The 27,475-nt window shown below is 39.3% G+C and overlaps 1 protein-coding gene across 1 annotated transcript in view; it reads left to right on the top strand.

Annotated features, from left to right (window-relative positions):
• The first annotated feature begins 290 nt into the window (after window positions 1-290).
• Window positions 291-27,475, top strand: part of astn2 (astrotactin 2) — a 295,633-nt gene continuing 268,448 nt past the window's right edge. Inside the window, exon 1 of the mRNA XM_085463840.1 lies at window positions 291-802. Within this exon, the coding sequence (XP_085319966.1) occupies window positions 403-802 (400 nt within the window). The 5' untranslated portion in view covers window positions 291-402. The remainder of the gene's footprint in view (window positions 803-27,475) is intronic.

Genomic DNA, 27,475 nt, shown 5'->3' with positions numbered 1-27,475 from the left:
TTGTTTGTTTAGACGGGATAGCAGCTCTGTCCTCACGTTCAACTCATATAAAGCTGTATTGAAAAAAAAAGTATTATTTTTTTTATTTGTTGTTTAACACTTTATTGTGAACTCAGAAGACTCATCTACTGCTCGTGTTTGTTTAAACACGAACCTGCACTAATAACAAGATACCTCTACCTCGTGTCTGTCTTTTAAAAGACACGTGTTTATCCAAGTGTAAGCAATCTGTTGTCCCCGTGTGAGCACAAATGGATCTGTAAGGAGCCGAAAGATGTCATTCTCACTACACCTGTACTGCCGCCTCCTGGACGGACGCGACTCCTTTGCAGCGACTGTACTATAAGTGAACGGACAGCTTATGAGCCCCACAAAGCGAGAGAACCACACACAAGGAGCGGGATGGCGAGGATATTAGTGCTGCACCTTCGCGTCCTTCTCGTGGGTCTGTTATTAACAGGCTCCTTGACTGTCCAGGCAAACAGAGGGGCGACATCGCCTGACGAGGAAAGGGACAGGGAGAGCGACACGGAGACGCCATGTGAGGTGAAAACCGTCACCGTTTCAACCCTGCCCGTACTCCGGGAGAACGAATTCAGCTTCACCGGCGGAGCCTCGGGGAACGTGGTCGGAGGAGGGGGTGCTGCTGAAGCAGGTGGTGTTGGTGGAGGAGGAACTGGAGGAGGAGGAGCAGGAGGAGGGGGGGAATCCAGACTTCTATTATTCGTTAGAACAGACCTACCTGGGCGAATTTCCGTAATGGATGATCTTGACAACACGGCTCTTCCCTACTTCACACTCGGTAAGAACACTGTTGTAGTTCTGTGTTTGCCCTCCATGGCGATAACCGGTCTGTTTGGCTGCACGTTTGTGCGCATAGGCTGTGCACACAGCTATATTTCCAAAAGATACAAATAAAAACAAATCACGCGCTTATACACATTTTGTCCCCGGCGTTAAATCACCTGCTCTACTCTGTTTGAATTTTGTGGCGTGTTCCCCCCCCAAAAAAAATCCCCACCAGTCCAGGTATGAAGAACACGCTTTTCGCTTTCCCTACTCAACTTAAAAACTACGGTATGTAAACGCAAGCCGTGCCACTCGATTTTAAGTGGCACTCTCAAGTTATTCTGCCATCCCTCATTCTTGTTTCGTCCTTCTTTCTGTCTGACTTTCCTATTTCATGGTAAAACATAATTTTAAATTTCATGCATACCCTAAGTATGCTTTCCCAATCAAGGAATGCAATTTGGCCCTGCAAATATGCATGAAATTGGTATTCTCACTTGAGCTCATAACACACGTGTTTTGCAAGACGGTATAACTTTAACTGGATAAAGCACTAGCCTAGAGTTTGTGTCGTTGTCTACATTTAGTCATTGCAGATTTTAGGGGATCCAAAACATCCCACTTTTTTCTGTTTATTCACACATCCGTGGATAACTGGTTTCTGACAGGTCATCTGATTCTCAGTGAAAGCCTGTGATTTAAAAGTGGTCTTGAATACAGCATTGCTGATTGGATAATCATAGGGAACATAATAGCAGGGAAGTACACCAGTCTTATACCAGTCACAAAAAAAACCCAACAACAACTTTGTAACAGGAGCAGAATGAGTATAAAAGGAGCATTACTCATTGTTCATTTTAAGTCTTACAAATCATGTGAGCGATTCATGTTCTCTTGATTTCCCCTTCGCGGTGTAAGTGTGACTGTGTAACAGGATGTAGAGAAAGTATGGAACAGGGATGTTTGTTAAAAGCTTTTAGCCAAACAAAATGAAGTGAAAGGAAGTAATTCCAGAATGATGTAATTTATTCAGTTTGCGATTTGTTCAGATGGCACAGTATCATGGAGAACTTAGCAAAAAGCAGGACGGATAGAAAAATGCAGGGCTTGGAGGAAGTCAGTGATGCGGGGACTGAGAATCCATGAGAACATCTCATTACTGCAGTTTTCAGACAGGAGTTTGCTATCCTCCTTTTTTTTCCCTGTTTCCCTGGTCTCAGTTTCATTCTCTGTATGAAGAGTGTCGACTAAACTGGCTGTGTAAAGCAAAGGCGGGCAGGCAGGCTGAGGGCTGGAGCATTAAGCTAGTAAATCACTTTCTATTCTCATTAAGGACAGCCGTTGACTGGTGAGAAAGGCCTCTCTGTCCTCCCAGTCAGCCAGCTAGCAAATTTGCTGCTTCACCCTTTCAGTGCATGAGTACATGCTGTGGAGCAAGAAAACGAGCTTTAATAGGTCCTCATGTGTAATACATATTGAAAGCATTACTTGTGTGCTTTGTGTTTTGAAAAAATTAGATTAAAAAGAAAAAGTGTGGAAAAAGGATTTTTTTTTTAAAAAATGAGACCATTGATTTTAACAAGGCTTTTAAAAAAGGTCAACTGAGCATAGAGGCAGAAGTTAAATTAAAAACAATATGTTAAGAAAAGTGCTTAACTCAAAAGGTGTATTTGTCATAGCTGTGAGAAGTTTACAAATACACTTGTCAATACTGTTGCTAATTAAACAGTCATAGTTGTGAAATCTATACTGATAAAAAAAAAATATTGTATTTTCTTTTGCTTACAGACCAATCGGATGGTTCAGTCAGGCCTTGTGTTTGTCTTTAATTAGTCAAACCTTTCAGTCTGGCATTCATGATGTGTCATGATAAGCTGCTAGGTGGGTAGGAAAGTACACATGCCAGCAATGTAGAACCACCTTTATATTTGTTAAACCTTTTAATTGTCAGAACTGGGTTAAATGCTGATACTAGATGTCACCTGTGATTTCCCTGTGTCCAGTTTATACCCTATATTGCTTGTTGGTCCACTCAACAGCTCTTTCTTCTTGACAAATGCATTATTGGCTGTTGAGTTTGTGAAATGTTGTTATAGAATTCATAAAATACACTAAATTGTTAACGTCTTGATGCATCCTCAAGACGTTAACAATCATTCCTTTGGGGATTTACTTCCCCAAAAGAATGTAATCATCGTCCAGATGAACAGAATCAACTTTTGGGGATTAAATTGTTAAGAAAAAATGAAATGAGGTTTTATTATCAGAAGTGCATTTATTTCATGCCTCACTGTTTCATCTCACAAACTGAATTGTGATTTTCTTATGCTAGAGGAAGGGTGGGGGAACTCCAGTTCTCGAGGGCCGGTGTCCTGCAGGTTTTAGACGTGTCCTTGATCCAACACAGCTGATTTAAATGGCTAAATTACACCCTCAACATGTCCTGAAGTTCTCCAGAGGCCTGGTAATGAACTAATCATTTGATTCAGGTGTGTTGACCCAGGGTGAGATCTAAAACCTGCAGGACACCGGCCCTTGAGGCCTGGAGTTCCCCACCCCTGTGCTAGAGGAAGCTAGAAAAGTTGAATTCTCACCACATACACCATTTATTGTTACGAAGCAATTTATTACCACACTACATCGCATTGCCTTACAGGTGTATGTCTTATCATTTTTTTATATATTCGCCTTTTACATACCCACCAGCTATTATACAGAACTATACAGACTGCAGAGTGTTTTGGATTGATGTACTCACCCAGCAACACTCTCTTTTAGCATCGCTCTTTCAATATTGTTCTAAAACTCTTAGGAAACGCCAACAACACCTCTCGGTGTAAAAGTCAAAGCGGTAAAAGTCTAACACCACAGTCAACACATCCTTCTGTGAAACCAGCACTTGTTATTTATCTTCTTCACATGATTAAGAACAGTGTGATATCTATGATTTTTTTTTTTAAAATGCCTTCTTTTATGTTGTTGTTGATTTGATGTGGAGATAAGAGAGGCTGTGCTCCAGTTTAAAAGAAAAAAAAAAAAACAAGCCCATATGTCTTGGTACAAGCAGTCAGAGATGACGGAGCAAACATGACTAATTGCAACCGGTACAAACCGGTGTGAAATTGTGTGAAAATGGTATACACTTCCTGAACCCTAAATAGGCGTGGTCAAAAGTGTTGTGAGAGTGGATGAAAGTGTATTGGCTTGTGTTTAAAAAAACAAAACAAAACATGTAATTGACGAAGATATTAGTGCTTGCTAATAATTATCAGGACTTAGTTTGCAAAGAAAAAAGCTTAGTTGGAAAGAACTGTGAAGAATCTGTGCTCAAGTTCACTTCTCACATTGGAAGGAGTAAACTCATAATCTCCTGCTGGTATCCTACGGGTGTAGGGTGGTGTTGAAACCCACGTGACACCCATATGGGAAATGACTCTTAAATGAGCTATCTCATTTCTGAACTGTCTCTGAAGCAGTTTATTACCACCCATAGTAACAATATAATGCGATGAAAATCACCCCCTATTCATTCACATGCTGCTCTTCATATAATGGACAATCAATATTTCAATCAATAGTGAGCAGTAAACTTACATTTCAGCTTTTTAGTGCATCGTAGAATTTTTTTTAGAACATTATAGTAGTATAGTGGATATTGTCAGAAAACAAGCCGTGCGGTGCATTTTAAATAGGGGTGGAATTTCACACACAGCTCATGTCTCCGTTCCATGACATTAGCCATTTGTGACTAAAGCAAACAAATCTGTGATGAAAAACATCTGTGCTGAATTTCTTGTTGCTGGTGTGAAATGGCCTTGTTGTTTGAATTCAGGGGCTAGAGACACATAATGTTAGCCTAACTGGTTAGGATACTACTAGTAAACTAGTCTACCATTGTGCTTTCCACTTTCTCATAACAGCTGGATTTCTGTCGTGCTGGAGTATAACCTGTTAGCAAAATATCACCCGATCCACAACGAGCATAGTCTTGTCTGTTTCGTGGATAATGTCAGATTTCTGATAGTTTTGTCAAACCAAAGTCAGAGGTTATAGGTAAGGAAGGAAAAGGACAGCAAGATTCTTCTCCACCATGGCCTGTCTGCACAGCTTTGATTTATTACCACAAGTGTCTCCGAGAACAGATGAGCAGAAAGGGCAGTGTGGAAGAAGTGCAAGCCTGCTTCTCCTTCACTTTCCTTTTTTTTCCTTAGTCATTTTCATATATATTAGGAAACACATGCTTTCATTTCCAAATGCTTTGACTTTGTGATTTACCAGTGCACCACCATTTTACTTAAAATATGGGATCTTAATCCCAGTTTTTAATTTAGTTTTTGAATGCCATGTACTGAGCTATCTCACTAATTCATGAAATTGTGTGGCATTGTGCTTGCACGTTCAAGGGAGATAATTCCAAGCTGCTACGCTTTGTCACACGAGATGATCTTCCTTTTTTATTTTACTTGATGTTTTGGGATAGAGAGGAAATCAATACCGCTTGCAACACGGCTGACTCTGTAAACACCTGAAGAGTTAACCTTTTTGAAAAGCTTCGGGCACCTAATGCAAGATTGAAAACGTTTAAATGTCTTCCTGTTCTTTATCATCTGTCCATCATCTTGAACTACAGTACTGTGCCAAACTCATTTTTTGACAGGAATATAGGAAGTAAGTGTAGCAGTTTGTTGAATTACCACAGTATTATTAAAGTATGTACAGCAAAAGCAGAGTTTATATAAAAATAAATATTTAGTATGATTCTATTCTTCAACATAGACTGAGCCCTCCTAGGTAAGCTTTCTTGTAATTTCTTTAAGTAGTTTACAAGAATAGTTCTCCAAGACTCTTGAAAGATATTCAAAGATCTTTTTTAGATGGTGGCTGACTTTTATTCAGTTTTCTGTCAGAATGATCCAATGCTACTTCAATAATGTTGATGTCTGGGGCTCTGGGAGGCCAGTCCATGACTAAAGGTGTTCCATTGTCTGTCCAGGTATGCTTTTACTGCATTGGCTGTGTGTTTGGAATCATTGCCATGCTGTAAAATGAAGCCATAGCCAATCTGGTGCTTTCCGGATTGTATGGCAATATAATGCACTGCAAATGTATGGTATTGCAAATCTGATGCTGCTTTTTTTTTTGATCCACGGTGTTTTACAGATGGCTGTAGGGGCTCACTGTTTTACTTCTCCCCTGACTTCCTCCGTACATGGAGGACAATTTGAATGAAAACCTTTACATTTGGACCTGTTGCCACTGATTCAGTTCTTGTGTAATTTATCATACCTCAGCCTTTCCTTTCAGCCATTTCCCTTCCTCAAGAATGGATTCATGACAGCCACTCTTCCACTGAGAACATTTCTGCAAACAGTAGATTTGTCAACTAAAGGTTGCCTCTGAGGTCTAGTTTCAGGTCATTGCTGGATTAAGAGCATGGCTGTTCATCGGCTATGGATAGTTTTCCCGGTTTACCTCTCCGGTGCAAAAGTACCATTTCATGCATCTCAGACTGTGTTATCTGTGAAAATGAAAGAAAAAGCAGCCAATGGAAAAAAGTAAAAAACCCTTTAAAAGCATTTCAGAAAGCCTGGAGAACTATTGTTCAAGATCTTAACCCTTTTTTCCCACCCCAATATTATTTTTTATTTTTTTGTCAACCAGCCTTTCCCTATCTCTATAAACAGAGTCATAGCTAACCCCAATCGCTTACACATGGGAGAGACAAAGATTCAGTGGTCGAGTGGGGGGAAAAAGTGTTTTCCCCGTGGCATAGAACATGTACATGCTGCACCACAACTCAATATTATGTCAGGACTCCAGCTTAGCACTGCAGCAGAAACAATGAAAAGGGGGAAGGGTCAACAGTAGAGATGGGAGTTATTATATGGTGTAGAGTTGAGATAGATGTGTGAGTTTTTGTAAGGACTCTTTTTAATGTTGCATTGCACTTACGTTTGCTTCGGTTTAGATCTAGTGCATTGTGGAAAATTGAAAAGATGCCAATTGATATGCCACGAGTGTAATCCAGTCATACAAACACAACCCATGGTGGATATTGTGAAGGCCAGCAAATTATACGTGTCATCATGTTGCCTGTGATAATAGACCTCTATAGGAGGCTGTCTTTTTAAGATGAATGCTCAACTCATGCAATCTAATGTGTGACGCCCCACCACAGTATTTTCCCTCCTGTCTTTTTTCCATATACAGCAAAATGACAGGATTGCAGAATTGCATAAAAGAGGGCTTAAACTTGGCACTGATCATCAAACCATTCAGACCGGCTTGCTTCTCAACAATTTTTCTGCTATTAATCAGAAGCTATCTTGGGCTGGTAAATGTATAGTATCACTTGACAGGCACTCTGTTATTATTTGCAAATTGTATTTTTCATGTTTTAAAAACAGAAAAAAACACAGAAGGCCTTGCCTCTCTCTCTCTCTTTGGTCAGCTACTTTTTTGCTCTTGAATGTCACAAAGCAATTACAATTATTGCACCGCTGCCATTTTATACCGAGCGTTAAACATAGTCATAGCTTTGAATGTTGTATATATGTATGTATGTACGTATCTATCCATCTTGCTTATTCTCGGTCTCTCTCACTCTCTCTCTCTCTTCCTAAATGACAGACTCAGTAAGTGGAGAACCATGCTCATTTACTTTAATGGTGAGAGACCTTAGGGATGTCACAGGAAGGATGAATGAACTGTGGTCAGTGACCCTTGATTGTTATTGTCCTCCACAGTAACTGTATTTTGTATTGCATTGTTTTACCACCAGTCTCCAGTCTTGCCTTGCAGCACTGGTGGACAGCTTTGATCTCCAGATAATTATTTGATCATTACCATTGCTGAAAGGCGCGCTGTAGTTATCTTTGATGAAATGAACAAAGAACTTGTATGTAAATACCCCTAATGAATGCAATCTTTATTTACTCCCGCTTTCTCTTTCTTTGATATGTGCACAGCAACAACAGACACAATTGTTAATGTGCTTCTCCTATTTTCAGACTTCAGAAAATGCTTGTCAGTTGACCATATGGATGTTTAAAGTCAGTTAGTACTTTCTGGTTGAGTAACTGTTATGGGACATATAAATGCATAGTTCATAACAAAGCATTTAACGTTTATCAGTACACAGACACATGGTATGAAAACTCTTTGTTTTAATAGACCGAAAGAGCTCTTTTATATAAAGAGTTGCTGGAGTTAAGTGGACTGTTATAGGTGAATTTACTAGTTGTAATTTACTTAAATGCCAAATAGAGCAGGGCGATATGGCCAAAAATATTTATCACGATATATATTTGAAAATTTGCGATAACGATATAACCGACGATATAATTGATGCGAGACAAAATACAACTCCACAACATTACTAGCGCAAAAAGACAACCTTCCATTTATTTTCACTTAAACAAGAAGCTGGTTTTTATGTACATTAAAGCTTTATAAAAATGTAACAGTGCAAATGCAAATTCCTTGCTGAAAGTTTAACCAAAAGGCATTTCCAGTAGAAATGGGTTGACATATCCTGAGCATAACCATGTATAATATCCACTGAAGTTAAAAAGAGGTGCTTTGCAACATTAAACTGCAGTGTGCAGTACGCATTTTTCGGACCATAAGGTGCACGGGATTATAAGGCACATTAAGCGAAACAAAGCAGTCAGATAAATCAAACTTTATTAAACTCATTCTTCTTGCTTCCTCCACTTCTGTACCATTGATTCATTAATGTTGAATTCTCTGGCAGCTGCTCTATTCCCATGTTGTTGCAGTATATTAATGACTAACCTCGTATTGTGGATGGATTATCTCAGTTGTTCTCCTGACTGAAGTTTGGTCCGTTTACAGTATCCTGCCATGCGATTGCATTTGTCTCTAACCATGAAGAACCTTCACGTTAACTTTTATAAGTGGAAAAGTGTTAGTGTTCGTCCTCCAGCTTCACTGTTTATGTTATGCTAACATAGCTGTGTCGCTAGCGATCACGTAGCACATCATTATATACCAGCTAGCCCAACTTCAGTAACCCTACAAACGTCACTGCTGTTTAGTTTCCTGTCTTCATTTATGTTGGAAGTGATAGCAGAGCTGTACGTTTGATTTTTTTCAGAAATCTCTCCGTCAGAACATGCTATATCATGCTTAGGTAACTAGCGAAACTAGCGAGCTAACTTCCGCTAGCTTCCTGCTAACTTCTAACTCCGTTAAATGTAATAACTTTTGTTTTCATGGATGCCTGGAAGTTAAACTTTATAGTTACACCTGGTAAAGCAGCAATGCTGATCGTTTTATTAAAGAATTTAGACAGTTTTTAACTCTAAGTGATGCTGCAGTGTTGTTTGACCTGAAGAATTACGGAGTTTAGCACCCAGATTACTCCCAGATTTAAGAGCATCTTAGTCCGACAAATATGACAATAACAACGGCCGCTTGCATGTTCTGCAAAAAAATGTGCTTTGTTGTGTATCTGACGGACAAACACCAAACCAGTTCCACATCACTGAAGTTGCACCATTTTTACAAACCAATTCTGGTTCATCTGTTTCACTCAACAATCGGCCATGTGCGTATGAAAACAAAGGCACTGCGCATGCGCGTTTTACTCCCATTCCATCGCGATATTTCATTTTCCTATCGTTGCCTAACATTATACCGGTATTACCGTGAACGGTATAATATGGCCCAGCCCTAATGCCAAATATGTATACTACTCTGACTGACCTGATAACCATTTCTACAATTACCATTTTACTCAGATCACCAAAAAAAGGTTTCAAAGCTTCAGCGGTAATCCCACTGACTCACCTGTTATGGATCTTTTTATCTAAATTGTATCCAGCACCCTGCATTTATCTAGAATTTACAATGAAAAAATCAAAAGCAACCCGAACCTCTTCAGCAGTAAGAGTTTGATTGCTACCTGCTGTCTATTTGATTAATTTCCACTAACATAATGCTTCAGTCAGCCTTTTTCTACATGATTTTATAGCTTCCATTGTAAGTTTGAGTTCAGCCCCTGAGTTGTTTCATGTGGCTGTACCTCCCCTTTTAATTCCACAACTGCTTATCTTGATATGTAAAGCTGTACTAGAATCAAAGGATAGGCTGGATGGTGTAGCTAACAAGAGAGCATGCCGCAAGCTGATTCCCAAAAGATTCATAAACTTGCTACTTGTATACTGTAGAGAGGCTTTTTAGTCTGTGTACTGAATGCTTAATGTGACACTGATTTATAAAAGCAATTCCATTTAGTTGCTCTTTTTGCTCCTTGGGCTCCTCTGGTGTATCCCTACCACATAATAGAAGCCCCCCTGTGACAAAAACTGTAATGCATTTGCTCTCTTAGTAAAATATTTTTTTAATGCAAGCCAGACATTTGGGGCACAGGGACCATGGGATAAATCCATCAACGTACACACAGTAGCTTTAAAAACAAGCTTGATATATAGACATGTTGAATATTTCAAGTTTCCTGGCTGCGTTTCTTTAAGTTATTTGAATTTCGCAGCTATTACCAAATGTGGTCAAATTGAAACTCAATTTCTGGCTTTCCATTATGTGATTATTAGTTTTCTTTAACTTCATGTTGAGTCCATCGATCTGAGCGGATAATTTTTACTGCTATCAGCATGTGATAGTTTGTTTTTTTTTCTCTCTCAGTATTATTATTTCAGTATTAAAGTTGGGCAGATCGATACTAATGTGTACCACCATGACGTTTAATTTTGTGAATTGATCCCCACATAAAAAAATATCAATACAAAATATTTTCTCTGACTCAGAATTGCGTTATTTAATGAAAGTAAATTGGTATTTGGGGCTTAAACTCTAAACAAAAGAAGTGCAGCAGAGATGGGGGAATTATAAGTTTTTTCCCGAGCTTTCTCATTGACACAAACACATTCAGAAATAGACAAACAGGCAGAAAAGCAATAAGTGCCTGAATGTTGCTGCCAGCTCAAGTGATCGTGACAGGCATAGCTGGACTGGCCATCGGGCATACCGGGCAGTATGCTCGATGGTGATTTTATGTTTTTATGGGCCGATGTTTTTTTGTTTGTTTGTTTGGGTTTTTTTTGTAAACAATGAAAGGTGGTGGATTGGCCAACTGGTCATGATCGACTCTGGGCTGGACAAATTACAGCCGATGAGGGCGAACTTTAAAGTTCCGTATTGAGGTAAAAAAGAAACATGATTTGTCCCATACTTCAGCTACAATGAAAAAAGACAAAAACCTGGAGGTATTCTGTGTCTTTACTTGTTGCCTCTTGTTCTCTCATTCTCCCGTCTCTCTCGTTTGTTTATCACCCACTTTGCGCCAGAAAGAGGAAACCAGTGGAGGTTGCGCTAAACAACAGCAGCACGTTTAAGCTTGATAAGCTATTGTTAGAATTGATTTGATATTACTTTCTAGTATTCAGCTGATGTTTGCTGGAGCCACAGCCATAAAAGCTGCTGGTCATGATCGGTTTGGATATGTGGTGAGAGAGAAACGTGAAGATGAAACCAGGAGATGTCCTTACTGAATCATCAGAGCTGAACAGGTGATGGAGAAACAGGTTTACCTTTTGGGTGACACGAATGAGTTGAAGGGAAGTTATGAACTGTTTCTGAGAGACAAATAACCCCAGGATCCTTTTCTATGTAGCTGACAGCTGGTAACTGTGCAGGGGCGGGTCTAGCAAAGTTTTGCCAGGGGGCCAGGTAGGGCATTAACAGGGAAAGGGGGGCACAAGGAAATACTTTCTTATTCTCATTTCAAATGTCTAGTTTTTAATAAATAATTATCTGAATCAAGTTTTCATCTGATGTACAATGTATAGAAATCTATTACTGTATGTAGTAAATATTAAGTTTAATATAACCCTAGTAAGCTGAAGTACTTTTTCCTTTGGGAAGGTACTATCTGTGCAGTATGCAATTCTGTTGATGAAAGATGCTGAATCTATTTAATTATTGTAGAAAAATAATTGGTTTCTGTGCATTTGTTTTACACGTGCATTAAATTAAAGTCTATTACATCGATTAAGCATCATAAGGCGGAGGGTGGGGGGTGATTTTTTTTTTTTTTTTTTTTCTCGCTGGGAGTTGGCAACCCTATTAATTAGGTTGTTTAATATTTCCACTAAATACTGTTTAGAATGCCAGAATAGGGAGGTGACGTAGGTTTAAGTTTATTAGATTGATACATATATACCAACAAGACAGTGTACATCACTGTCACAACAGCGTTTGTTTTCATTCAAAGGCTTTATGCCTTTTCGTATACCTGGCGGGCCGGTCTCTAGTCAAAATGGCCAGGCTGATTTTTTGCCCCAGTCCAGCCCTGCTGACAGGTGTTGGGTTATATGCTTCCATTCACCACATCGGCATTTTAATCAAGTCAAATGTTTAGATTTAACAGTCCTTAAAGAGCATCCTTGTAAAGATAAAACCTAAACACTTTAATTCGAAGAACATCTTGTTCTTGTCTATTTTTTAAGAATATAGAGATTTTTGTTGCATTATAAAATAAGTTCTGCTGAACACATTGTAAAAACATGCTAAAAATGGATAAAACATCTGCGCACCAAATGACACCAGAGAAACAACCTAAGAGTAGAGAGCAATAATGAGCATTGTCTTTCCCTTAAGGGGGAATGTATTCATATTTCAATTATGCGTTTGGAAGCAATAGCCTGGAAATGCACAGTTTATCCTCATGTTAGAGCTCAAGAGCTGGTGGAATTTCTTTTGCCATTTGTGTTTTTCTAATTATGTTCAAGTTTTAACTTATCTTCAAAAAGTTTGGAATGGAAGTGTTGCCTGCCTGATAATAAGCCAGTATGAGGTCGCTGTGTAACATACTAGTGAAGGAGCTTCTGACTTATGGAATACCTGCTTATACCTACAATCTTCTGTAAAGCTACTGTGAAATTTTGTTGCTGGTGTGCAAAGCAGAAAAAAAGCATTTGATCACCAGTGCTTGCGACTGAAGTATCCTCTCTCTTTAGCATTGTTTACATGCCAGTGTGGCAACAAAGCCCACTTAAGTATGTCTTGATTAAAATGACAAGTGTGAAATAGAAAGCAGAAAACTGCCAAAAACAGTGCATGAAGTGATTAGGGTTTGGTGATTGTTTACCCGTACTGTTTTATTAGGGTTCGGTGGTGAACATTTTCTACTTTCAAAGTTCTTTATGTGTAATCTTTATTTGATAGCTGTTGCAGTCTCCAAAATAATGTAGTAACAGTTTAAGATAATGTGAGAGTCTGCGTCAAACCATCCAGAAAACTTGTTTTCCCCAGAACCGAGCTCACTGGGACACCACCATCTCTGGCTTCAAACAGACTGAAAAGCATCTAAATATCCTCCTACTGGTTGACAGGTTAGTGGGAGAAAGCCCACTTTCACTCTTTTTGAGCTCTGATTGTTCTTTCTCCTACTTGTTCCTCCTGCCTTCATGCACAGTCTATGTTGTTCACCAAACCTTGTTTTGTTATACTCTGTTTTATTTTTTCTCATCCTAACAGACAAATTATACAGTCCACATTTCAGTTTTCAAAAGATACAGCATTTTTTGAAATCTATTTCTGAAAATAGATTATGTCTATTTTTTCCCTTTATCTTAAAACTGCACAGTGTATGTTTTTAGTATCGATTGTATAGTATATAAGAGTTCATTATCATATCATATTGGAGATGCGCTTATATAGTCTTGACTAACCTAGTTAATAGAATTATCTGAATAGGGTTTTTGTTTTGCAAGCATGACAGGCAGTGTGTGTTTCAAAGAGGAAGACGGGAGTCATTGTTCATATAAGCTGGTTACAATGATGTTTAAGACCCATAAAATTTGATTCCCTCCAGAATTGGTGCTGCACCTTGGAAATGTGCCAGTTCTGCACTGCTCGCTACCTCATGGTTCCTACAAAAGATTTTAAACCTTTTATCCATGCTGGTATGTTTGTACCTATTTCCATTCCCTTCAAGTTGTACAATCTTTTAGATTTCCTTTCAGATAAAGCACATGCTCCATTAATCTCCCCTCAGCTGATGAGTTCCCTCCCACAGTTTTTTCTAATGCTCCATCATGCACATCTCTCAGAGTTCCTGGTAGAACTGGCTTTATCTGCACAGAGATACATGTTCTAACTCTCTTCTTTTATAGTTGTCTGGATGAATAATGTTGTTCCACTGACTTTTTCCGAAACAAAACAAAGATATCCATAGGTTGTACAAAGAAGATTTATTTAACAGAAAAGTATAATAATATCTGTCCTGCAACAATAACTACATTATCAACATATACAATATGAACGTTATCTCAGTAATTTTAGTTTTCCTCAATATTTTCACATTATCTAAGGTGATCCCAGGAGAAACACTGGGGTTTTCTACACCACTGTGAGACTCCGGCAGAGCTCCTAATTGTTTCAGCACTCTGAATTAAACGATATCTGGGCAAAGACTTGCATGTGGCGGTCACTGTTTACAGTCCATCTATGAGTACAGATCAATTAAAAACAAGATAAAAGAAAAGAAACCACAAACAACACAAAGGTAAATTGTCATCAGATGATAGCAGATGGGTTTGAGATTGCATTTTGTCCATTCCTTGAGGTCCCGACTTTATACCTGCGTGAAGCCAAAGCCTCCTCAAATTTAATTTGAGCAAACAGATTCCAGAAAGATTCAAGCCAGTGCTGTTCTTTGCCTACAGATTATGCATATTCATATGCAGATATCCACTTATGAAAATCAGTACAGAACAGAGGAGTTTGCAGCATATCAATGCACTTCTGATAAGACTTGTGGGAATACAGGCATTTGGTCTAACACATTGTATGCTTATCCAGTGATAGCTCATTGGTATGTCATGGCTGTATCGCACTCGCCTCCATTTAGAGGCACAGCACACGGCATGCATTTTTTTTCTGGTATTTTGTCTGCTTTGGATTAGCTCTAATCTAACAGCAATTACCCTTAGATGTGTAACACAGCAGAACATGCTCTCCTGAGGTCAATGGTAGGTCATGTGTCTTCAGAGTGGTTAAGTGCATCATCAAGGTGAACAATACACACACGCTGATCTGCAGCCATTAATTTGTCGTGTTTTGTGGTTGTTTATACATTAAATCCTTATATGCATTTAAGGGAACGTTCCTCATCATTTTTTTCCGAGTAGGTGTTTATTTATTTGCTAAAACTGAGTTTATCTAATTTCAAAGCAGATGACTACACAAATTGCATTTGAATTTTTAAAAAAGTGTTGATAGTTTATATGCATGTAGAAAGATTCTCCTTCCATCTGTTTAACAGTATAACACATTCAGAGGGAGCCTGAGGAAAAAAATATGTTATATGTCTGGTTGTAATGTTAATTTCCCCTCCTTAAATAAATTAATCACACATTGTGGAAGGGAGAAAAATGGTGAGATCTGTAGCCAATTAGAGGAATTATGATGGCCGAATTCCAATAGGGAGGAGGATTCACATTCTATGCAGAGTTCTTCCTCCAGAGCCACTTGACATTTTTAGAAATGTATTTTTTTATGTTGCAGCTCTGCATTCTTGTTTTTCTTTTTTTTTCTTTTTTTTAAAAAAAAGTGGTTCTCCAGCTTACTGTGATCACATAGATAAGCAGATATGCAGATACTGGTTATAAAGCACTTTTTGGACTTTCAACAGAAAGTAACAGTCATAAATATAGACATTATTAAAGATAATAATTTTCATTCCCAGCTGTAATAGAGTTGGAACCTACTAATCTCATCTGCAGTGCCCTTTTAAAATTGGAATATAAAAAGCAAACAATAGTTCCCAATAGAAGCTACCAGGGTGCCGTAGACAAGAAGATATAATTAATTTGACAAGCAGTTTTAATGACACTACACTGCATGACAAAAGTTATTTAGTATTTACATTGTGTTTTGGTGTAGACTTTGACGTTCCTGTGCTTTGGTGTTCCAGATTGCACATAAAAGGCCTAGCTGGTCAGAGTTTATTATGCATGAACCACTTGGGGTTACCACTTCACTACACACTAACTAGGATTGTAAATTTTCCTACAATTATTAATTTTGTTTTGTTTGTTTTTTTCATAATACAGATGTTTTTTTATAACTGTGAATGCACTTTGAACCTTTATGTGTTCATGTGAGTTTGATGCTGTCAGTGCAGGTTAATTTCCTCAATCACATTACCTGTTCCACTTACACCAAACGTCTATATTAAAAACTGAATCTGCAGTTATGTCTCCTCTAAAATATTTTGTTAGCTGGACGGGCCTGGGTGGATTTTCATCAGCTCAAACACAGCAGTATTGTAGGAATAATGTAAAACAGGAAAAATCCTGGAATGGAGTATAGTTAGCAACACCACAGAAAGTGAAACAGACTGCACACACACACACACACACACACACACACACACACACACACTTGTTTTCATATCTTAGTGAGGACTTGATGCTTTCCCTAGCCGCTTACCCTAACGATAACCATCAGAAATGAATGCCTAATCCTAACCTTCAGCCTAAACCTAACCATAACCTAATTGTAATTCTGACACTAAAACCACATTTTGAGCCTCAAAAAATGCCTTAAAACTCGTGGGGACTGTTGGTCCCCACAAGTATAGTAGCATGCCAATTTTCTGTCCTCACAAAGACATCTAAACATGTACACACACACACACACACACACACACACACACACACACACACACACACACACACACACACACACACATATTTCTAGTGCACAAGTTCGTCAATGTCTGAATGCTTTAGTTTTTTGTATGAAAGATTGTTAGCTCTCTCTTACATGGGGTATTTGCTCATGTGTACTGTTGCTTTTGATGTCAGTTAATTCTAAGTATCTGCTAGGATTGCTGGGACAAACATTTTTTGCTTGATCACATCCTCCTGGACCTCTGGACCATTTTCAGTACAGCTTTAAATTTTAGATGTCTTAGTGGAAGTGCCATCCTGGCCCCTTGCACTTGTACCTCTGCAAAACTGCTGGCTCTCCTACAGAGTTTCAAAACAGTGATCTTTCATCCCCTTCTGGAAGTCTTGAAGAAATGAATGTGTGGATGAAGTGGATGAGGCAAATCTGTTGAGTTGTTCAGATAGTGAGCAATGATTTTGTAACCAAAAACAAATCTGCTTTTTCAGTGGGCTCTATGCCAGCATATGATTTCACACTGACATGTACAGCATTTCAAGTTGTTTCCACTGAAAATCATACTGACAGTGTCTACCTCCACTTGTCCCTGTGTGCAGGTTCTTTGAGGAGATTATATTGAATCAGCTAAATTTATTTTAGTAATTTAATGGTTTGTTCCCCTAATCTGTTGATCATACCTTCTGTTTGAATAACATTTTACTTTATGAGTTATTGATCTGGGAAGTTTGAAACTGTGAATATTCTCCCAGTTGAACCGCAATGGCAGAGCATTTTATAGTGTAGGGAGAAAAGAAAGTCTGTTATTGTGGGTTCCTGCACTACTGTCTCATGCAGAAATAATCTAAATAATAAAAGAATGTGCAGAAATTAATAAAAATTTGCAAAAGTTTTGTCAGTATAGTGAAACACTGGCTCTATATAGATATTTTTTCCTCTTTGGCTACTAATTGGCTATGTAATAATTAGACTGGTGAAGATGTTTTTAGTACGTTGTATTTTGTCTATTTTTGTGTGTATGTTGCAAATTATTTATCCTCTCAGGGTTGACAAAGGTTTTTAGCAATAATATATTGAACTATTAGTTTTGCTTGGGTATGTCAATACCACCTCAATATAACCTATGTAGCAATTATGTATTTTATTATTTAATAATTAAATATATGGACATTTTCCAGATTTACACAAGCCATCATAAATTCCTTTGTGTGGTGTGCATCTTCCACTCTTTAGTTCAACAGTGTGATTATTGTTCCGTAACATAACCGCAATCAGGACAAATGCACTATTAACTCTGTAATGAGACAGCTCAACAAACAGAATTAATGGGACCATTCAAAATGGCAATCTCCAGCTTTCAACACTTAGTTAGGCTTGTAAGTATGGATGTCAGAGTCAGGCCTTAGCTAAAGAGAACGAGTGCCACTGTGGAGTTATTTTTTTGACCCTACCTTTCAGACAGTGTTGTTATTTAATGCCTTTGAAACTCAGTAAACTGTGTGGGTATGGCTTAAGGAAGAAAAAAAAAAGAGTACACATATTTTTCCACTTTAGTATAAAACTTACAGCATAGTGGCTTGCAAAAGTATTCGGCCCCCTTGAATTTTCCCACATTTTGTCACATTACAGCCACAAACATGAATCAATTTTATTGGAATTCCACGTGAAAGACCAACACAAAGTGGTGTACACGTGAGAAGTGGAACGAAAATCATACATGATTCCAAACATTTTTTACAAATAAATAACTGCAAAGTGGGGTGTGCATAATTATTCAGCCCCCTGAGTCAAAACTTTGTAGAACCACCTCTTGCTGCAGTTACAGATGCCAGTCTTTTAGGCTATGTTTCTACCAGCTTTGCACATCTAGAGACTGAAATCCTTGCCCATTCTTCTTTGCAAAACAGCTCCAGCTCAGTCAGATTAGATGGACAGCGTTTGTGAACAGCAGTTTTCAGATCCTGCCACAGATTCACGATTGGATTTAGATCTGGACTTTGACTGGGCCATTCTAACAAATGGATATGTTTTGTTTTAAACCATTCCATTGTTGCCCTGGCTTTATGTTTGGGGTCGTTGTCCTGCTGGAAGGTGGACCTCCGCCCCAGTCTCAAGTCTTTTGCAGACTCCAAGAGGTTTTCTTCCAAGATTGCCCTGTATTTGGCTCCATCCATCTTCCCATCAACTCTGACCAGCTTCCCTGTCCCTACTGAAGAGAAGCATGATGCTGCCACCACCATATTTGACAGGGGGGATGGTGTGTTCAGAGTGATGTGCAGTGTTAGTTTTCTGGCACACATAGCGTTTTGCATTTTGGCCGAAAAGTTCCATTTTGGTCTCATCTGACCAGATCACCTTCTTCCACATGTTTGCTGTGTCCCCCACGTGGCTTGTGGCAAACTGCAAACGGGACTTCTTATGGTTTTCTGTTAACAATGGCTTTCTTCTTGCCACTCTTCCATAAAGGCCAACTTTGTGCAGTGCACAACTAATAGTTGTCTTATGGACAGATTCCCCCACCTGAGCTGTAGATCTCTGCAGCTCGTCCAGAGTCACCATGGGCCTCTTGGCTGCATTTCTGATCAGCTCTCTCCTTGTTCGGCCTGTGAGTTTAGGTGGACGGCCTTGTCTTGGTAGGTTTACAGTTGTGCCATACTCCTTCCATTTCTGAATGATCGCTTGAACAGTGCTCCGTGGGATGTCCAAGGCTTGGGAAATCTTTTTGTAGCCTAAGCCTGCTTTAAATTTGTCAATAACTTTATCCCTGACCCGTCTGGTGTGTTTTTTGGACTTCATGGTGTTGTTGCTCCCAATATTCTCTTAGACAACCTCTGAGGCCGTCACAGAGCAGCTGTATTTGTACTGACATTAGATTACACACTGGTGCACTCTATTTAGTCATTAGCACTCATTAGGCAATGTCTATGGGCAACTGACTGCACTCAGACACACCCCACTTTGCAGTTATTCATTTGTAAAAAATGTTTGGAATCATGTATGATTTTCGTTCCACTTCTCACGTGTACACCACTTTGTATTGGTCTTTCACGTGGAATTCCAGTAAAATTGATTCATGTTTGTGACTGTAATGTGACAAAATGTGGGAAAGTTCAAGGGGGCCGAATACTTTTGCAAGCCACTGTATGCTATACACCAGGTTGCATCTCATACTGTCCAGAAGCTCAGTGAAGCCCTGGTGGTCCAGATGTGGGAGGAGATCCCTGATGACATTACTCATCTTCTCATTAGGAACATGCCCACCATTCTCAGGCATGCACACAAGCATGTGGTACAAACTACTGAGCACCATTTTTGACTTGCTGCAATGACATTTTGGTACAATGGACTAGCTTACCACATGACTGTTTCAATTTGATTTTCTTGGTGTCTTTGAATTCATCCATCAGTAGGCTGATAAGTTTCATTTTCATTAAATGATGTAGCATCCTTTCATCACTAGCATCCCCAGGCTTCTACCTTTCTACCTATAAAACCCGAGAGCAGTCAAATGGTGGAAGTGGAAGCTAAATTGGCTAGTCATTCATATGTATATTAGGTCGTTACCTAGGAATTCTGGAGGGAGGGGAGTGGGGGTGAGTGATTGAGGGGGTGGGGGAGCTGCTAAAAGCTGTGAACTTCCTTTTGTGTTTCATCTTGATGCATTCTCAATCATCCAGGGAAATAAATCTCCAAAAGTCACCAACTTGGAGTGTTTCAGTTTGCCATCTTAGGGAGAAATCAACACACATGGGTGTATGTCCTTTGTTGCTGAGATTTATTGATAAAAACAGTACAAAAAACCAACCATTTGTACACATATTTACAAATGGCCTGCTGAGTGGTGCATGGAGCATGTTCATTGGTTCATGGACCTCCCTGAACTAATGGCATTTATTGCAATTGTCATCTTGCGGGGGGTTAACAGGGTTCCATCTCTAAATGACTGCTGGTCAGCAAACCTGGGAAACCCACAGATAATTGGAACTATGGCACGAAACCGCTTCCAAAACATCATGCAACACCTACGCTTTGATGACAAGTCCACCCGCAGTGATCGAGCAAAGACTGATAAGTTCGCTGCAATTTCCAGTGTGTGGGGATCATTTGTCACCAACTGCATCACGTGCTACAACCCTGGTCTACATATCACCGTTGATGAACAGCTTTTCCCATCAAAGACTCGGTGCTGTTTCCTGCAGTATATTGCAAGTAAACCGGACAAGTTTGGGATCAAGTTTTGGGTGGCTTGCGACCTAAAATCCAAGTACATTTGCAATGTCTTCCCATATCTTGGCAAGGACCCCAGTCGTCCCACTGGGGAGAGACTTTCTGAAAATGTAGTAATGAGGCTGATGGAACCATTCCTAGACAAGGGCAGAAATGTTACCACGGACAATTTTTTCACATCGCTTTCACTGGCACAAAAACTTCTTAGACGGAAAACCACCATCCTCGGCACAGTCAACAGGATTCGCAGGGAAATTCCTCAATCCACTAGACAGACAGATCGCAATGTATTCACCACTCAGGTATGTTGCAGGTCTTTTGTGGTTCTATGTTTATGTGTTTCATTGTGTGTAAAAGGGCTATGAAAATAACAATTTCTTATTTCTTAGGTGTTTTCAACCTCTGCTGCCACGCTGACGGCGTATGCGACCAAACGGAAGAAGACAGTCTATATTCTTAGCAGCATGCACAGCGTGGTTCAGACTGATAACACCACCAAAAGGAAGCCAAACACTGTCACCCTTTACAACAAAACAAAGTGTGGCGTGGATGTGATGGACCAGATGGTTCGGGAGTACACTGTCCGCAAAGGAACACGGCGCTGGCCAGTCGCCGTGTTTTATAACATGATTGACATGGCAGCACTGAATGCACATGTGCTGTATCAAGCATGCACCGGGACGAAGGAAAGACGGGTGGACTTCCTGGTGGCGCTTGCAACAGAGTTGGCTCACTCTCATGTAGCTGCGAAGAAGGCAAGAAAAGATCAGTTGCTTCGGGCAGAACCCTCCACACCGAGCCCTGGAAAAAGAGCCACGTGTCAGGTCAAACACAAATGCAAGAAAAATCAGGCCACTGTGCGATGTGTTCACTGCTACAGGTACACATGTGGTAAATGCAGACGACAGATACCGTGGCAGTGCCAGGATTGTGAGTGATTGCTGAAAATGTTGAAATGTACTCACTCACTTTTTATCATTATTTGTAAATATGTGTACAAATGGTTGGTTTTTTGTACTGTTTTCATCAATAAATGTCAGCAACAAAGGACATACAAAGGACATGTGTTGATTTCTCCCTAAGATGGCAAACTGAAACACTCCACTCCCAAACCCCCTCAATCACTCACCCCCACTCCCCTCCCTCCAGAATTCCTAGGTAACGACCTAATATACATATGAATGACTCCAGCATTTGACTGACTGCTCTCCGGCTTTTAAAGGTAGAAACGCAAAATGATGACTCCGCGGGGGTCTAAGGTAGAAAACCAAAATGACTGCTCTCCGGGGGTCTAAGTGTTCATTCTGAACATATTACCCAGATCAGTATATATATCAGACATGATTTTTTGTTTTTCTCATTGAGATACGATGTGTTTTCAAAATGTTCCCTTATTTTTTATTTCTTTACCATTAGTATTTCTAAACACTTTTTTTTTAAAGCTAATGATAAGTTATTGGGTTGGACCAACAATTTGGTCATACCAGCTTTAATATAAAATCTATCAGCTATTGTTGAGTTAAAGTTATTTATTCCAATCTTCCAATTGGGGGGTGGTATTTGTGTGTCTTGGTGCAGCTGGCGGGTGGGGCCGGAGGGTAATTGTTTCCAGAGTTTTGAGTAGTTGAATGTTGTCAGAGCCAGATAACTCAACATTAATAAACTCTCTGACAACACAATGATGGATTTATTCCTTAGGTCTTTCACTATCCCATCCACTGATCTAATGGGATTTGCCAGGCCGACTATTATGATGAAGTAGGCAAATGATTGTCAGGATGTTGCTTCTCATCGGTCATATTAATTGCATTTATATGTCATTATTACAGTCTCCTAATGGATGATAGCTGCTTACAGGCGGGCACTCTTCTCCTTAACCTAATTAAGTTAGAGCCAGTGTTTTTGCTTTTTTCTTCCCTTCTCCATGCAAATTGCATCATAAGTGCTATGTTTTATGTTGTTTTCAGAGAAAGAAAAAAAATCTCCTTTGTCTACTTAATGTTATTTGTCAGTGGATTTGAACAGCCTTCTTAGTTTCCAACCTATTGATCCAGTGACAGTTAAAGGTTACATGGCTTAAGAAAGTCAACATCTAATATACAGGGATCAAAACAAACATATTTTTAGGGTATTGATTTTTTTTCTACTGCAGTGATGTCTCCCAGAGAAAAGCAGAACAAGGAAGAAGAGTGCTTGCTTTATACTCTTGTTAAGTCATTTTTTGTTATGCTGAGGTATCAATTAGACACCATACATTTACATAATACACGTCATGAGCTGACGTGGTAAAAGTACACATATTTGGCATTTAAGTAGTACAAAGACTTGTGTTAAAAATATGATAATGATAAAAGCTGACGCTCTCATTCTTTCCTCTTCCTGAGAAATATAGTTGTTATACCTTTAGTTAGAAGACAGGTGTGTGTGACTAACTCCAAAGAAACAGTTTTTGTGTTTGGTGATATTAGCTGAGCTGTTACATTTTAAAATTGAAAAAATTACTAACTTTTTGCATGCTCATTCTTTGTAGCACTAGCTAGATGCGTACTGCAACCACAAATTATCAACACCCGGACTATAACCAGCCAACTTTTTCAGTTGTCTTAAACCCCTTAGTATAGTGCTATAACGGTGATAGATACACCAGTTTTTTGTATGTGTTATTGTTTCCTCGATTTAGTTTCAAATAATTTTAATGTTTGAAAGATGTGGCTGACCTTTTCACAGTTCACAAATTAATACAGTATAGTCAGTATAGATATATCCACTACCATTTTCTGACATGACACTACTGTTCAGGCTGTGTTGGCCCAACTCTTTCTGAAAGTGCTGTAACTAAGTTTAAAGATATAATTCCCCCAGTGTTATCCACTTCAATGCCATGTGCCAACACAGTGCAGAGCAGCTACCTGAACTCTACTCCCACAAAGGTCGATTGTCTTGTTAATAGTTTTACATCTTCACTGCATACGACTCTGAATACTGTGGCTCAAATCAGAAGTAGTCTACTCCCTGGTATAACTCTCAAACACACCTCTTAAAGCAGATAACTCATAAGCTGAACAGGAAATGGCGTCTTACTAATTTAGAAGATCTTCATTTAGCCTGTAAAAAGATTTTAAACATTAGAGAGAAAAAAATATTCACAACCATCTCACAGACACAACATTGTGTACAGCTACTTTCAATACTACTCATATTTATTTAGACTCTTTTTCTCCAGTTGATTTTTGTGAGTTAACTTCAGTAATTACTTCATCCAAACCATCAACGTGACTTTTATACCCCATTCCTACAAGATTGCTCAAATAAGTCCTACCTTTAATTAATGGTTCAATCTTAAAAATAATCAACCTATCTCTATTAATTAAGCTGGCAGTAGTTGTCTATCTTGTCTATCTATCTAATCGACTCGAATTTGTTCATCTAAATGGAGAGTCCTTTTCACACATTGCTAGGACCAATTCTGTTTAAATTATACATGCTTACCTTAGGCAGTATCCAGATAAGGCATGGCATTAGTGCTGTCAGCGTTAGTCTCGTTAAAATGATGTTAATGCCATAACCGCATTAATGCGGCAAATCTCTGTTAGCGAGTTAGCGCGGATCGGCCCGTGCGTGGGGCTGCACGGTGTCAACGCGTTAGCCCGTTAACGCGTTAGTTGGTTATGGCGTTAATGTCATTTTAACGAGATTAATGCTGACAGCACTACATGGCATACATTTTAACTCCTATGCAGATGATACCCAGCTTTATCTATCCATGAAGCCAGATAACAGATATCATTTAGTTAAACTGCAGGTCTTTATGTCTTTAAAGACATAAAGACCTGGAAAATGTCTAATTTCCTGCAAATTCAGATAAAACCGAGCTTAACTCTGCCCTAAAAATCTTCAAAATTTGTTGTCTAACCAGAGGCTTACTGCGGATGGCATTACCTTGGCCTCCAGTAACACTGTGAGGAGTCTTGGAGTCAATGCACATATTAAACAAACATGCAGAAATGCTTTCTTTCATTTGCACAGTATCTCTAAAATTAGAAACATTGTGTCTCAGACTGATGCTTAAAAGCTGGCTCATGCATGTGTTACTTCTAGTTTGAACTACTGTAATTCATTATTATGAGGATGTCCTAAAAACTCCCTGAAAGCCTTCAGTTGATTCAAAATGCAAAATGCTGACAGGTACTAGAAAGCAAGAGCATATCTCCCCTGGCTGCTCTTCATTAGATGCCTGTTAAATTCAGAATCAAATTTAAAACACTTTAAAAACACAACAATATAAAGCACCTTGAAGCAACTGTGATTTGGCATTATGTAAATAAAAGTGTTTACTGATAAAACTGATTGAACTGAATTCATATATTCATATTAGACTGTTTAAAGTAGTCTTCCAGGAAGGTGTTAATTGGACTTTTTGACTGTTAACCTTCCTAAAAATCTGTGTATAAATGTTCAGATCCAGTGTCACTTATTTGTGTTTACTCTTTAGGGGTGTTGTTCTAGGGCATGAGGACCCCACATCATATTAAAATTGTAAAATGTGAGTTTTTTGATGCCATATCAGAGGACTCATCAATATGACTGACTACATCCATTTGCAGTGATTCACACAAATGTGCAAAACATTAGTCAAGCTTAGGCAGAATTTTAGTTCTCAGCATTTGAAATTATGTACTCTTCATGGGTTTTGCATAGATTACTAAATTAAACTATGCCTGAGATAACTGGCTGTGGGAATTCACAGTTATCCAGTAGTTTATCCAGATTGTACAGACAAATAAACATGCTCGCTATGGATATGATAAAATTAAGAGAAAATATGTTATATTATCTAGTATCTAAGATTTTAATATATAATTGTTTTCACTGTCTGATTTGATTAAGCTACCTGTCTTTATTCTAATTAAGGAATTTGATTATGTTTAAAAATATTGCGATTTAGGTTAAAGTACACCATAAGACAGCATTAAACAGAAAGCTCAATTTTCTCATTTACTGGGATACCAAGTTCCACCTCACTAACACAAGCACACATTTCATATATTGACTGGAGACCCTTAATATTTTTTGTTTGTCTGTTTGTTTTAATAAAAACAGAAATATTCCACTTTCTGTTTGGATTTTGAATTCAGGTTTTATGTATGTGCATATACTCGAGGTTGAATTACATTAATGGGCACCACATAGTTACAACTAGTGTATGAAAGTTGGCCATCATGCAATGGAAATCGCTGCACCATTGGTGCTCTTTGTTGTTGTCCCTGGTTTTTCCACCAACAAACAGTGAAACAGCTGCTATGCCCACAAGGTATATAGGAGCCTCCTGGTGAAACTATCCCCTAGAGCCAGGTAGAGTCTGATCAATGGTGTCTTCTCATATTCAACAACTCAGGCTCATGTTCCAGCTACTCTTTTAAAACTGCATAATTAGATAATAAAGTGAGGAATGTAGAATAGCATATTGTGATTATTATTAGAATGTTCATCTTAAATTTCACAAAATGTTTTGAATTTAGTTTTTTGCCCACACTAAATCAGCACCTCCAAATCTGAGGCCATGGTTCTCAGCCGGAAAAGGGTGGAGTGCCCACTCCGGGTCGGGGATGAGTTCCTGCCCCAAGTGGAGGAGTTCAAGTATCTCGGGGTCTTGTTCGCGAGTGATGGGAGAAGGGAGCCGGATATCGACAGACGGATTGGGGCTGCAGCTGCAGTAATGCGGACGCTGCACCGGTCCGTCGTGGTGAAGAGGGAGCTGAGTGTAAAAGCGAAGCTCTCAATTTACCGGTCGATCTACGTCCCTACCCTCACCTATGGCCACGAGCTGTGGGTAGTGACCGAAAGAACGAGATCGCGGATACAAGCGGCAGAAATGAGCTTCCTCCGAAGGGTGGCTGGCCTCTCCCTTAGAGATAGGGTGAGAAGTTCGGCCATCCGGGAGGGGCTCAGAGTAGAGCAGCTGCTGCTCCACATCGAAAGGAGCCAGCTGAGGTGGTTCGGGCATCTGACAAGGATGCCCCCTGGGCGCCTCCTGGGTGAGGTGTTCCAGGCATGTCCCACCGGGAGGAGGCCCCGGGGCAGACCCAGGACACGCTGGAGAGATTATATCTCTCGGCTGGCCTGGGAACGCCTTGGTATTCCCCCGGATAAGCTGGAGGGAGGTGGCTGGGGAGAGGGAGGTCTGGGCCTCTTTGCTTAGGCTGCTGCCCCTGCGACCCGGCCCCGGACAAAGCGGATGAAAATGGATGGATGGATGGATGGATGCCCACACTAAAGTGATATTTTATGTATAATAATTTATTGTTACAGGTTCCACAGTCCAGGTTTAAAAACAGACTCTTGCCTTCTTTTTTATTTCTTTGTACTGTATGCATTTTAAAGTATTTGGAATTGTTTTTGATGTTGCTTCAAATTATGGAAAACACCTTGTAAGTAGTTTGGAAAGGTGATGTATAAATCAAGTTTATGTTCATTATTATTATTATTATTATTATTATTATTATTATTATTATTATTATTATTATAACTTCCTCTATCCAGACTTTAGGAATTGGAGACCCTCTTAATTGTACAGAAACAGGACCTTATTTTGCTTTGTAATGAAACCACAGGAAGAATGTCAGGAGAAGCAGACAAAAATTTAAAATATATACAGTGGGGCAAAAAAGTATTTAGTCAGCCACCGATTGTGCAAGTTCCCCCACTTAAAATGATGACAGAGGTCAGTAATTTGCACCAGAGGTACACTTCAACTGTGAGAGACAGAATGTGAAAAAAAAAT

The sequence above is a fragment of the Copadichromis virginalis genome, linkage group LG7 (assembly GCF_057382275.1).
Source record: "Copadichromis virginalis isolate Kocher_CV1m ecotype Utaka linkage group LG7, C_Virginalis_male_GT1.1, whole genome shotgun sequence".
NCBI lineage: Eukaryota > Metazoa > Chordata > Actinopteri > Cichliformes > Cichlidae > Copadichromis > Copadichromis virginalis.
Note: the sequence above shows the minus strand (reverse complement) of the source record. Positions and strands in the feature narration are given on the sequence as shown.